Source organism: Brassica rapa, chromosome A01 (assembly GCF_000309985.2).
Source record: "Brassica rapa cultivar Chiifu-401-42 chromosome A01, CAAS_Brap_v3.01, whole genome shotgun sequence".
NCBI lineage: Eukaryota > Viridiplantae > Streptophyta > Magnoliopsida > Brassicales > Brassicaceae > Brassica > Brassica rapa.
Window position 1 is genome coordinate 20,777,922 of NC_024795.2, and position 15,062 is coordinate 20,792,983.

Below are 15,062 nucleotides of genomic sequence, written 5' to 3' on the forward strand. Positions count from 1 at the left end.
TACACAAATTTAAATATTACAATATCACTAATAGTCAAGTAAGTTTGATTCGGAACCTTTAAAATTTCCAAATATTGTCCAATTATTTTTTGTGTAACTGAAGATGATTGTTGTTGATGATGTATTTGCGTACAATTCTTTTTTGTTCATGTTGAATCTATTCACGAGTATTAATATCATCGATAAAAGTTAGTCTTTTAGCAATATTTTATGTTTCTTTTTTGTATGATCTAATGTATTTACAAGTATTAATATCATCCAATTTTATTATTTTTTTAATCACTAATCTACAAATTAAAAATGAGGAGAGCCATTTTTACTTCGAAATGCATTAGTATATCATATATGCATTACGAAAATCATTTTATTGAATAATATGGTATTTTGCTTGAAGTTTAATATTAATTATGTTACTTTTTCAAAACTTTTATATTTTAATATAATATTTTATTCGTTAATATTGTTGTAATATGTTTATATATGTGTAGATATTTACAAAAGTTTTATGAATTCAAAATAGTTATGATAAATATAAGGACCATATAATAAAATACAAATAGTTTTGAAATTGAATTTGAAGTTTTGTTTTTGAAAGAAAAAATAATTTTAAACTTCAAATACAGAGTTTTAGAAACTTCAAAATAGAGTTTTTTTTAGAGATGCTCTAAACAAACTAACAAACAACATGATTGAGCTGCATGTCGGACCAACTGCAGAGCAACAATATCTATTTATTACTATCGTCAACAACAATGTCATTTGCTTTATATTCAACGGTTTGCATTTTGTTAATTCACTAGTTTCTTTTGACTTAATGACTTTCATCGACTTTCAAGCATCTTTTGTATTATTGCAATATATATCCCAAAGAGAATCGATCTATCCTCATATCCCTTATAGTCGGTTATATGATTAATGAAAACGAATGAGATTCCCATATTACTAAACCGTCCCTGAGCTAAATTTCAACAAATAAAAGCTTTAAACACCAAAAAACTAATAAAAATTTTAAACATCTAATTGCTTTATGAAACATCTAATTTCGTAAAGCAAAAGTTTTAAAAATTTTAAACATCTAATTATATAAAAAGATGTTGCTTCTCTCATGTGATGCCACCTAGGATCCAGCTAGAAAAATCTGTTCTTATAAGCGTGACACGTGTCACATCTTCTTATAAGCGGATCGTTTCATTAAGTCAGGTATATTGGACTTCTCTTGATTATCTGCTAGACTTATACGATTATATTATGTGTGGGCTTTGTTTAATGTGTTATGGGCTTAGTAAAAAACAAAAGCGTGGCCAGTTTTCGCCGTCACCTTCTTCCAGAATTTAGGGATCATCAACTCCTCCAAAATCTGATTACGGTTCTAACAATGGAGGTACTGAGAGGTCGTGTGAGAGGAGACTTCGTGAGTACTCTATGTGTCGATGTCTGATCGTGTCGTTACGTTATCGATTCTTCACCACAGAACCGTTACAAGTTGCTTTGATTCAACGTCATTAATTATTTCCTACCCACTACAGCCAGGATCTCTATTCAATGAATCCTAATCTTCTTCCATACGGTGATTCTCCACCTATATAAGGGTAAGGCTTCATCCTTTGAGTATCATCCTCCCAATTTCTAATATCAAAAGAATTTTTTTTTTCCGGGTATAATGGCTACCTCATCTATCCTACTCTCTAATTTGAAGGATGTATGTTGTTCTTCAATGGTATCGGTGCAGGTCAGGTTTTGGGAAGCAAGAAACGTGGTGAGGAGTACAGTCTCCGCCTAGACGCTAATGTTGTCCATTCTTTAAACTCATGAGTCATGCTCATCGTAGTTGTAAAATATAATCCTGCACATGATCTCAAAATTTCCAGCTTTTTCAATCCAAACATTTATTTCATTCTTTGCGAGATAGTTTCAATACTTTTTGTTGATGAGGTTTTATTCTCTACACGTGTTTCAGGCGATTATACGACGGCAAGCTGGGAAGCTGTGTGTTCTTTTGTAGACGCCGTCAATGGTAGGGATTCAGAGAGACTGTCGTGAAATATAGTTCTATTGAAAACATGAGAAATATCAAATTAAGGAGTTCAGACAACAGTGTAGACACAATGGAACGTCAATTTCTTTATTTTTTTTCTGTGATTATGAATTGATGGCTATTGCTTGAATGTAATTAGAGTTTAATATATGTCACATTCAGTCTTTGATTTGTATTTGGGTTCTTGTTGGTTCTGTTTCTTCCTTGGCCAGAACAAAGTGATGTAGGTTGCTCTTGGTCGTTCCTCTTCTGATGAAATCCATCATGCCAACTTCAAATCTTCCAAGGTTGTGTTACTCTGCTTCTTACATTTTTTTTGTGGTCTAAAGCTTCTTACAATATTTGTTTTATATTACTTGGTATTTTACATATTTTTTTGGAATATTATTTCATCTGCGACATGGTGATGATGGACTGCTTATTATTGATATGCCAAAGGAAGAGGTTGAAAGGTATCATCTGTCTCTCGAAGCCTTCTGTTTTTTTCCATTCTTGCTTTACTAAAAACAACTGTGTGCTTATTCTACTAATACTGTATCTATCTATCTCCTGGCTAAAAGACATGTCCCAGATACATTTTTTGAACATTTGATTTGAAGTAATTTCAGGTGTTGAAATTTGTAATACTCTAATTATTGTTGGAGATTCAGAGAGAGTAAAAAGATTGAAACATGTTTCGATGCTTTTGTATAAAGGGTTTGACTATTTTCATATTTTGTCTCAAGCTTTCAAGTGTTGTAGACAATGCTCATCAAGTCTACTGAAAATTCATTCATATGATCTAAAATAAGAGTTGTCATTACTTTCCATGTTTGATGATACATGGCATCTCTGTTTGATCAGATGGAACAACAACTAAGATAATAAGAAGAAGAGAGTAAAGGGATGATGAGGAAACACAAGTCTTTTGCAGAGCTATAATGAGATTTGTCAGATGGAGAGACCAAAAAGAATAAAGTTCATGTACATGGCTAACTATCAGACTTGAGAACTCTGTGTTCTTTACTTCTTCTATACAAAAATCCATCATTTCCTGTGGCATGTTACAATATAAACCCAGTATGAGTTTCACCACGAGTGTTGTGAAGTGCTTGAACAGGAGAACAAAAGATTAGCGTGAAGTAGGAATCTATCATGCATCTGACCCAACTCTCCTCCTTAATTTACCCTAGGTCTCTGTACTTCTCCAACCTATCTTAATTTACCCTAGGTCTCTGTACTTCTCCAACCTACATAACCCACCCACGATCTCACCTCTGGTAATCACACCTTTCATTCTATTCGTTTCCATTATATCGTGTTAGCCATTAATAAATTTCAAATTTTGAACACTGCAAATCATAAATACTTACCATTAAAAAATCAGAAAGCCATTGGTCATACTTTTTTTTGTCATCTATGAATTGCATTTAACGAAAGTTGAGGTACAACAAGGATGATCCTAGACATGTATGCACTTTACCAAAATCAGATTAACCAACATCATAAGCTGATTTGTCCAGCTATGACAAGGGTCCAAATCTTAAGAAACTATAAAGGATCCTGATCACTCCAACTATGAAGGCAAGCAAAATATATTTTATCATATATAATCTATGTTCACCTAGAATTTTCGAAAAGATAAAAATCATTATCATATACATTTTTTTTTGGAAGAAACCAAAGACACAAACCAACAAATCATACAACAAAATAATAACTTAGAATACAGGTAAAGTATATCCCGCCCGTAGGGCGGGCCGACCCTAGTCTATTTATAAAAATGAGTTCAAGTTTTTTCTCCTAGAGAGAGTGCGAATCCTTCTTCGTCCAAAATGTTCTATTTTAAATTTTTGCTTTAGGCTCCACATAAGAGTAGGCCGGGCTGCTTACATTATTCGTTTTTGAAAAATACATATTAGGATATATGTGTATGTCTTGGACTTTGGTATGTATTTCTGAAAATGGCTATCTAGCCTATCTTACTATTTCTTACAATTATTAAACGGTTTTCTGTATATTGATTTTTTTATGAACTATATGATACACATCTGGATTCGGATGATGATCTAAGACCATCTTCATTGGTTAACTCTATTTCTCAAAATATATAATTCTATAAAAGAATTGAATTCTACTCCTGGAAAAGCTAGATTATAGAGTGCGAGTGCACATGCACCCATAACTATTTACATTAAGAATTTTTTTAATAGAAGATATAAGGTAAAAGTGCACCCACAATTTCAGAAGAACCTGAGTTCAATGATCCTATTTTTAAACTTATACACCATTATATTCAATAATTATATGATTCATGTTAGTCATGTGCATCCAGTAAAAAAATATTTATACTCCAATAATATTCTATTTTAGAGTGAAAAATAAAATATAAATAAAAAATAAACATTTTACTCCATTTAAGACATTTTCAATAAAACTCTATTTTCTCTTTTATATTTTCCTCTAAAATAGAGTTATTTCTATTTTAGAAGAAAATATAAAGGAGAAAATAAAGTTTCATTGGAGATGTTTTCTAAAGTAAACCTATTTTTTACATTATTATAGAATAAAATATAGAGTTGGATTGATTTTTTTTATTCTAAACTTTATATTAAAGTAAGAAACAAGGGTTTGATCTGCACTTTCAAAGCTTGAAATGGATATATTTCCTTGATTAGTTTTCTTTTTTTTGTTTTTTGATATAGTATATGTTAATAATTTGTGTTTTTAACTGTTCAAACGAGTGGAAGTTCCCTTAGTCCAATGGTTTGGCTAAGGTTCATTAATGCTTTTTTTTTTAATATAAATATTTATTAATCTATCGGAGAATCGGGAATTTCAGATCCAGTTACAAACCCGTTTCATTAATGCTTTTACACCTTCAATTCTCGAAGAAAATGATTTATTAAACAATTATGTAGGCTACGGAGGAAAGACTTACAAGAGATTTTCAACATGGTGCAAGTAAACTCGGTCAGGCGTGATCTTCGTAGTACGGCTCGGGTGATGCAGTTAAGTGTAGATTCTTATAAGGCATGTTGTATTATCGGTGGTCTTATCGTCTATATAATATTTCTCATAATTGTAATATTATAATAAATCAGCATTAAAAAAACTGTTCAAACTAATCTTATTATTTTCTAATCCGTGTTTTCCAAATTTTATTTTTTCAGAAGTTTAATTCTATTAAAAATTAATTTGTTTGTATATATAATAACTTGCTGATTTATTTATCATATAGGCAATTCAATACCTAACATATTTTTCGTAATGGGTCTCAATAAAAACAAACATCCTTCTATTGTGTGACCTTTATTGTTTCCAAAAAGTTCACTCGGTTTATAGGTTGTTAGACGTGTAGAGCGTCAAAATAAATTACCTTAGATCTTATAATTAGTGTGTTTTACATTTGTCACAAAATGTTCAATTTGTCCAAATTTAGAACATGTCCAACTAAGTTTCAAATAGGACATATGGGATTGGAGCTGCTTTAATGGCTCTATTGACACAAGCAGCTATATTACATCTCCTAGTATGCTAACCAACTATATTTCTCTTTTACAATAAAAAGATACAGTTAAAGCACATTACACTAAATGATTATAATATAATAACAATGTAGTACAACGTAAACATATGGTATATATTTATTAAAAAAAATTGGATTTGTTATCTAAGTTGTGCTTATATATATCTAATTAAACTAGAGTCCATTAATTGCAATAATCTTTTTTGTCCGATTCTTTTTTGTCTGCAATTAAACGCAATATCTTGGATTTAGGATGGCCGAAGACATTTCTACGAATTAAGGTGGCGCTTTTTCTTAATACTATTGGACGAAAACATATAATTTGTTACGTGTCAAAAGAATTGTGTCTCACGGAATAATTTATTGAAAACGTGCACAGTTTGACCAATATTAAGTGCATACTCTAATATAAGGGTATAATTTAATTTCTAAAAGACACTTTTATGACATCCATATCGACCAACTTGCAATATCCGAGTCATGTTTAGACTTCAGGAAAGCCTGTAATTCCTTCAGTGCGGATTAGTTGCAAGTAATCTCCTATATATTATTTGAGAAGCATTGCAACATTTTTTTATAGCCACGTGTCATCACTAGAATGATTCTTAGAATCTTTAGAGAAATAGGTTGGTCCATCTAAATATATAATAATCTTTCTATTAAACCACAATAAATACATTATTAATATACTTTATTATTTCTTTAAATAAAATTACAGAATTGCCTAATATGGCTAAAGTATATATATGACAATTAATGACTTTGAATAATAAAGATTTGATAAAAATAAGTATGTTTTAAAATTATATTTTTTTTTAATTTTAAGCTATTAAAAGAAATTAAACAATCATAGTAACCATATAATAAAAATTAAATAAAAATATTTATATATTATATTTTGAATTTTTAAAAACGAATAAAAATTACGAAAATTTTTAAAGTTTTACATTCAAATTTTGTGATCTATGATTTAAAACTTTTGTTATGACATGATATAAATAGTTTGGACCTACGGTCGATGGATTGAAATCATTCTGCTGGAAAGTCAGGTGTCCACCAAAGCTTAAATATTTTCTCTAGCAGTTGGTCACAGGGTGTATAGCAGTTAAGAAAAATTTACAAGCGAGAGGGATAACTGGCGACATATGTTGTACAAGATGCGGAGCTGAGGAAGAATCAATACATCATGTGTTTTTCGAATGTCCTCCAGCACTTCAGGTTTGGGCTCTCTCAAAGATACCATCAAATCCAACTATGTTCCCAACACAATCCTTTTTTGCAAATATGGATCATCTTTTCTGGAGAGTTCCGCAGTTGAATGATCACCAGTTTGCATGGATACTATGGTATATCTGGAAAGGAAGAAATAGTAAGATCTTTAGTAATCTGGATATTGATCCTAGGGATACGCTCAAATTGGCGGAAACAGAGTCAACCCTTCGGGCTGAAGCCCAGATAGTGAATGAACAGAGAATGGTCCTACAGGCAGAGATTAGGTCTTCACTGTTAACTCCAGGTCGATGGTGTTTCACAGATGGTTCCTGGAAAGAGAAAGATATTTTCTCCGGACATGGCTGGTACAGGACTTTAGAAGGCTTTGCTGGGCTGCTGGGGGCGAGGAATGTTCGGATTAGTCTTTCTCCTCTCCATGCGGAGATGGAAGCACTACTCTGGGCTATAGAATATATAAGGAACTTACGTCAATTTCAGGTTACGTTTGCAACAGATTGTTCTCAATTGGTGAAGATGGTTTCGGAACCAGAAGAATGACCAGCTTTTGCAAGTTATTTGGAAGATATTAAAAGTCTGAGAGCAAGTTTCCTCCAATCAGAGATCGTCCATGTACAAAGAGCGCATAATACAAAGGCGGATAGCCTAGCACGCAGTGTTAGGATTCAGCCGTCTTTAGTCGTTCATATGGATCAATATCTCCTGGTTCGATTTACAGAGTCTGTATGAGTCTGTAAAGTTGATGACAAAAAAAAAAGAAGACATGATACAAATAGTTAAAAAATAATATAAGTTGAAAGTCTCATTTAATAAGTATCAAAAATAAAATATATATAAATATATGTATCATTTTAAATTAAACTATATGCCATATAAAAATACATAAATATCTTAATTTTGAAATTTACTTTGAACATTTTTTTGATAAAAAAATTGAAAAAATACTGACAACTTAATTTTTTTAAATATTATAAATTACTTAAACCATTAATCCCATAGTGAAAATTTTGTTATCACTAATTTAGACTTTTTGCTATAACAGATACAAATGATAAAAAAAATATGAGCAAAAAACATCATCTAATAAATATTAATATTAAAATATATCATATATATATGTTACTATCATTAAAATTTAATTATATATCATATCAAATAGAAAAAATATTTTTTCGATTTATAAAATTTATTTATATGTTCGCACCAATTTAATTATATAAGTAGTAGATAATGATTTTTTAGTTATTCAATATATATTTATTATTTTATAATATGTTATAAACATATAATATATAAAATAATTTTTATATATAATGTTCATTCCGCGCAAGGTGCAGATCTTAACCTAGCTTGATACTAATCATCATACTTTGTAAAAAAATGTTTTTTTTTTTGAATAACAGCGATTGTTAAAAAACATGGCAAATGATATTTGACTATTTACTCAACACCAAACCCTCGAATCTACAATCACTCTTTACTCAACACCCAAATCATACTTTGTAGAAAATGTTTTTTTTTTAATAACAGCGATTGTTAAAAAAAGATACCAAATGATAATATTTGGGAAATTGCACCCTATACACATGAAAAAAACTTAATTATACTAACTAACCAAAATTCCTCCCTCTTTCCTACTTTCTCTTCCTATCTCTCTCTACTCTCTCTCCCAAAATCTAATTTTCATTTTTTTTTGGTTATTTGGCAAATAAGCCCATGATATTTTGACTATATTTTACGCAACGCCAAACACTCGAATCTATTACTTTTTATAGTTTTCCAAATAAACAACTACTGTTTTCCTATCAACAAAACAAACAGCGAAGCATTGATATAAAATTATCATCAATAATTTATCTGAAACTTTAAAGATGCACAGTAATTTTGTTGTTGTCAATTATAAGATCAAAGTCCCTAAGTTGGCGAGTCGAACGTGGAAAAAGGAGCTTATTACTAGGTATAAAAAAATATTTAACATTGTGTAGCAAATAATTTTTTTTTTTTGAAAAAATGTAAATATATTTCCAAATTCAAAGTTGGTTACATTTGCTACTCTAGCCGAATGCTTCTATAGTTCTATGGCCAAAAAAAAACCCCAAAAAGAAGCCAAGTTTTGATACAACCAGAGAGGTTAGCTATTAGCAAACCACATTAGCAAAAGATGATGGCACTTATTTAAGCCCAAATTTCAAAATAGAACAAATCTCACTTCCTCAACAATAACAATAATTGCTAAAATCTAATTTGGTCAACCAGTACGGTTTACTAGACTGTTTTCTGTGTGCTACCGACGTTGTGATTGAATCGTAGGTGTTACATTTTTGAAGAATGATTTATGTTCATAGATTCAGCTGAAATACAATCAAAGTAATGATTTATGTTCATAGACTCACAACAAATAGTATCAAAGGTTGGTCTCAACCTACATATAGTATAAATTAATAAAAATCGGGACTTTCTGATTATTAATCAAGAATCACGGTCAACAGTTGACACTGATTAAATATGACTTTGTTGTATATGTTGTACTATGATAGGGAAAAGACGATGATAGGTTCGGAATCAGAACTCATGTAACATCAACTTTAAAGTTCGAACAAAATATAATATTCCAGTTTTAGCAAATCAGAATCTCATCCTCAATTAAAAGGATTAAAGAAAAGAAGAAAATTCATATATTAATTTGATTGTTTATCTTCTCTATTAAAAGAAAAGTACTATTTTATCTACCATAAAAAAAGTCATACTAGCCTTATTAGGTCCATTCTTTTTTTTTATTAATTACATTTATTTAATATTAATCAATTCAACATATAAAGATATTAATAATAAATCAATTTTAACTGTAAATTTAAATTTTATTTTTAGTTATAACAAAATGTTGAGAAAAAATCTAACAAAATCTTCCTAAAAATTCAAAATATTTTATTTAAATTAATACCATTGATTAATTTCGTAACTAATAATATATACTATTATACATTAATTTAAATAAAATTTTATTATAAAAAATAAATAAAAGTGTATGTTATTTTTCAAATTTTATAATTATATTCTATATCTTCTTTATTAAAAGAAATACCATAAAATTTCATACTAGGTCTATTTCATCAATTACATCTATTTGACTATTTAAGCTAATCTATTTGATATATAACATTGCTAAAAAATCTTATAAATTATATAGATATTAATAAATAAATGTTAACTGTAAATTAAAATTTTTTTTTACTTATAACAAAATATGTTGAAAACACTTACAAAATCTTAATAAAATTTTAAAATATTTTTAAATTAATGCAGAGATTGATTTCATAATTAATAATATAGTATTATTATAATGTATTTTACTTATAAAATCTCATAATATAATAAAATAAATAACATAGAAATATAAATTATGCTAAGAAAATATCAGTTTTATAGTATAACTAAATAAAATTTTAAAATGTATTGTATTCAGTTTGTAAAAATTAGAAAAAAAATGAAGGAGATTCTAAAATTTTTATTTCATACTATGAATTTATTTTTCCAAACTCGAAAATATATTAATATATAATTACAATTAATAATAAAGTAAAATATATAAAACAAATCATTATACATTAATAATATCAAATAAGAAACATAACCAATAACATTATAGATTTACACAATATATAACACTAAAATGTAAATATATTTTAAAGTTTTGCGATGGTATCTGATATATATTTATAAAATAAAAATCTACCCATACGAATGTGCGGATGAAAAATCTAGTTATATGTTTAGTTTGATTGTTTATTTTTTTTAATAATATAAGATTAAGAAAATAGAAAGGATACAAAAATTGCTACCAAATATGTATTATTCATTATCATTAATTGTCATATATATATGTTAATCATATTAGGTAATTACGTAGTTTTTATGTAAGAAAAGAATCGATAATATTTTTTGTATTACTAATCAATTTGATAGCTAGTTTAAGAAAAAAATATAATATATATGAACCAACTTATTTTTCTAAAGATTCTAAAAATCATCCTATTAATGACACGTGACTATCAAAATATGTTGTAAGGTTTCAGGATTTATATAGGGGATTATCCAGCATTAAAAAAAAACTGTTGAGACCGGTTTAGTCCAGTTTTGATTTTTTTCCGGTTGGTTAATGTAACCATTAAACCAATGTTTACTTTGTGTAGTTTCATATCTTATATATTAAAACACAAGTCATAACATTGATTCATGTGTGATTTTTTTAAAAAAATTGACCTAATAGACCTATTTTTAGAAATTTATGTTACATTTAATCTCTAATCTTATCATTTAAATTTTGGACCAACCAGAAATTTTTATTGGGCTATCAATAATTAGATTTAAACAATAGATGACCCATTGTATTTATAGATAGTATAAATTAAAAAGATATAATTTAATGTTGTAATACTATACCTCCATATGTTAAATATTTAAATATTTATCAATGTTAACTTTTAAATTATAAATATTTTTATAAAAATAAAAAAAATTATATTATCTAACAATGATTAATCTTTACTATCTTTACAAAAATATAATATTCCAGTTTTAGCAAATCAGAATCTCATCCTCAATTAAAAGGATTAAAGAAAAGAAGAAAAGTCATATATTAATTTGATTGTTTATTATATGTTTAATGTGATTGTTTTTTTTTAATAATATAAGATTAAAAAAAGATAGAAAGGATACAAAAATTGCTATCAAATATGTATTATTCATTATCATTAATATTCATATATATATATATATGTTAATCATATTAGGTAATTACTTAGTTTTTATTTAAGAAAAGAATCGATAATGTTTTTTGTATTACTAATCAATTTGATAGCTAGTTTAAGAAAAAAATATAATATATATGGATCAACTTATTTTTCTAATGATTCTAAGAATCATCTTAGTAATGACACGTGGCTACCAAAATATGTTGTAAGGTTTCAGGATTTATATAGGGGTTATCCAGCGTTAAAAAAAAATCTGTTGAGACCGGTTTAGTCCAGTTTTGATTTTATTCCGGTTGGTTAATGTAACCATTTAAACAATGTTTACTTTGTGTAGTTTCATATCTTATATATTAAAACAGAAGTCACAACATTGATTTATATGTGATTTGTTTTTAAAAAATGACCTAATGGATCTATTTTTAGAAAGTCATGTTACATTTAATCTCTAATCTTATCATTTAAATTTTGGACCAACCAGAAATTTTTATTTGGCTATCAATAATTGGATTTAAACAATATATGGCCCATTGGATTTATAGATAGTATAAATTAAATAGATATAATTTAATGTTGTAATACTATACCTCCATATGTTAAATATTTATATATTTGTCAATGTTAACTTTTAAAATTATAAATATATTTTTTAAATAACAAAAATTATATAGTTTACTATCTTAAACCAATGAAAATAAATTTTAAACTATATAGTTTATTTTAAAAATTAAACAAAAACTAAATGTTTAATTATTTACTCGATAATATAAATCTATGAAGCGAAAAGTTTAATTTTTTTGAAACTTTCTAAATTTATGAAATGTTACAATATCTTTGAATATGACAATAAAATTATATTTTACTAATTTTTATATATATAGTTACGATTTTAATAATGAAATAATAATCCAAAAAAAAAATATATATATATATATATATATAAAAGATACAAATACATGTGAAAGTTTGAAACAATCTATTCAATGAAAAATATACCGTAAACTTATTATGTTTTAAAAATTGATACACATATATATTATAATATATAGTAATTTCGAATTAAAAACAAAATATTTATATAAAAATAAATGAAAACAAAAATCCGCGCTGGTCGAGATGTAGTTAATATTAAAATTTTAAAAAGAATCTTGCCTGTCGTCATTGGATGCGTAGGACTTACGGGATTTATGGTACCATACTGTGTTTAAATTATGCTTTGTGTATTATCTTCTTCTTTTTTGTAACTGTGATTTGTGTATTATCGGCTCGTAGAATCTCAATATTTGCGAACCTATTAACTATTTTGAAGATTTTTATAATCCTGGAGTATAGAATATAGACAAAGGATACTAAGAGCATCATTAATGGGAGTTCTACCCGAGTATATTTGAAACAGTTTACGCCACTCTAGAGTCAATACTAATTAAAAATAGTCCAAATGTGTCAGGAGAACCAAATATGAATTCTTACGGCAGATGGAACTTTCCTGGAAAACGACAGTTTATCATTAATCCATAAAATATAAGAAAAATAAATAATTAATATAAAGGATATGCAGAAAAGAACAGTCAACCCCCAGAATCGTCAAGTCACATGAAAACGAACGTCGATTCTGACTCGGTGAAAATCCAGTCTTATATATATATATATAAGCACCACAATATGCACCATCCACAAATCTCTTACTAAATAACATTAACTCATTCAGAGCAAACCAATTTTGAACTACCAGAGACTAAGTAGACAAGTTCTATGGAGGGAACACACAGAAGGAGCCAAAATCAAATACAAGATGACAAGCAAGCTCGTTTCCGAGGCGTGCGGAGGAGGCCCTGGGGAAAATTTGCTGCAGAGATTCGAGACCCCTCAAGGAACGGTGCCCGTCTTTGGCTCGGAACATTTGAGACCGCTGAGGATGCGGCAAGGGCGTATGACCGAGCCGCCTATAACCTCAGAGGCCATCTCGCCATACTTAACTTCCCTAATGAGTATTATTCGCGTATGGACGACTATTCGCTTCGCCCTCCGTATTCTTCTTCTTCTTCATCTTCGGGTTCAACTTCGACGGGTGTGAGTCGACAAAATCAACGGGAAGTTTTTGAGTTTGAGTATTTGGACGATAAGGTTCTTGAAGAACTTCTCGATTCAGAAGAAAGAAATAAACGGTAGTCTTGTCTTATATACTATATGTGGCGTTCTGATGGCTAGCTAGATACGTGCATTATGTGCATGTTTGTTTATTTAGTACTTATTTTGGAATTTTGTTCGCATACCACGGCCATAAATTGTAAGATACGGTGTACTTTGCGTATCAATGAAATATGATTGTCAGATGATTTACGTACGTACCAGTTTACATTAGGTCTTCGAATATTTCTTTGACGAGATTTTCATGAAGTTATTATATGATGTCAATAGTATGCAGGCCTAATCGTATCACTTTAATTGATTTCACAGACAAAGTACACTCCCATATAAACCATCCGTTACTACCTCTCGGAGAAACATATCATCCTTCTGTTTTCATATTCAGCTTTGTGTATATGATGAACAATCCAGAATGGGAAACAATAAATCCATGTATTACCAACTTTTTACTTAATTTTTTTTTTCTTTTCAAACAAGATACCATTACATCAGAGCTATGTCAAGCTGAAGAAGCAGAGAAAAGAAGAGCTAAAAGAAATTACAGACAAAAGGAAAGCTGAACCTTTTTTCTTAATTATTAGCCTTAATATTCTTTTTTTTAAACTGAATTAGCCTTAATATTCCGTATGTTCCTTTTTGAATATCATAAATTGAATCTCTGAACTTACACCATTTAGAGTTAAAAAAGGGTGAAAATAGTGCATTAAAATTTATCAAATTTTAGGCGAAACATTTTGTGAAAAGCAATGATCTCTATTTATTTTAAACTTACTCTAGTTACGGGGAAAACAACGGTGCGTGAGATTTGTTAAAACATATTTTTTTAAGTTTCAGAGATTTGTTAAAACATTTTTTTTTTAAATTTCATCAATAATTTTTTTTACATAAAAACATAACTAAATAGATAAAGTTCTGAAAAATCCCAAGTGAGCATGATTTTCTAGGTCTCAGAAATCTATCACAAAACAAGATTATTCCCGGCGTCGAACTCCCTTCCGCCACGACGGAGCCGCCACACCGGCGAAAGGGAACGAGTAGACCAAAAACCATCTTTTTCGAAACTGCCACCGTTTGGATAGAGAAACACTTCACCAGAAAAGGACTATGCATGGGTATGGGAGTGATCGGAGAGAGAGAGATCCCAAGAACATTGATTAAAACGAACCATAACATTAGTTTGTATATATATAGTAGTCACCTTTTCTATAACGTATTATAAGAAATTATTTCTATGTTTAAATTTGCTTGAATTGGTTCAACATAAGCAAGACTGTTTACGACTTATTCTTGGGTTCACATCCTAAGAGTGAACCGTTACATTCACCAACCAATAGAATTGTGTTATTTCATATTTGATATCTTTAAAAAAAAACAAAATATTTTCAAGTTTTTT

The 15,062-nt window shown here is 28.7% G+C and overlaps 1 protein-coding gene and 1 long non-coding RNA gene across 3 annotated transcripts; both read left to right on the plus strand.

Annotated features, from left to right (window-relative positions):
• The first annotated feature begins 444 nt into the window (after positions 1-444).
• Positions 445-5,946, plus strand: LOC103833804. 2 transcript variants are annotated; one of them, XR_004451708.1, is made up of 4 exons: positions 445-1,589; positions 1,730-2,014; positions 2,248-2,487; positions 2,879-5,946. It is a non-coding gene; the product is annotated as an uncharacterized LOC103833804 (long non-coding RNA). The 2 variants fall into 2 exon arrangements; XR_004451707.1 differs by having other exon boundaries at positions 1,730-2,487.
• A 6,504-nt stretch (positions 5,947-12,450) lies between these two features.
• LOC103833811 (ethylene-responsive transcription factor ERF098) lies at positions 12,451-14,220 on the plus strand. The gene has a single exon (XM_009109874.3). It carries the CDS (start codon positions 13,274-13,276, stop codon positions 13,688-13,690), a length of 417 nt encoding a protein of 138 aa, XP_009108122.1. The 5' UTR covers positions 12,451-13,273; the 3' UTR covers positions 13,691-14,220.
• The last annotated feature ends 842 nt before the right edge of the window (positions 14,221-15,062 follow it).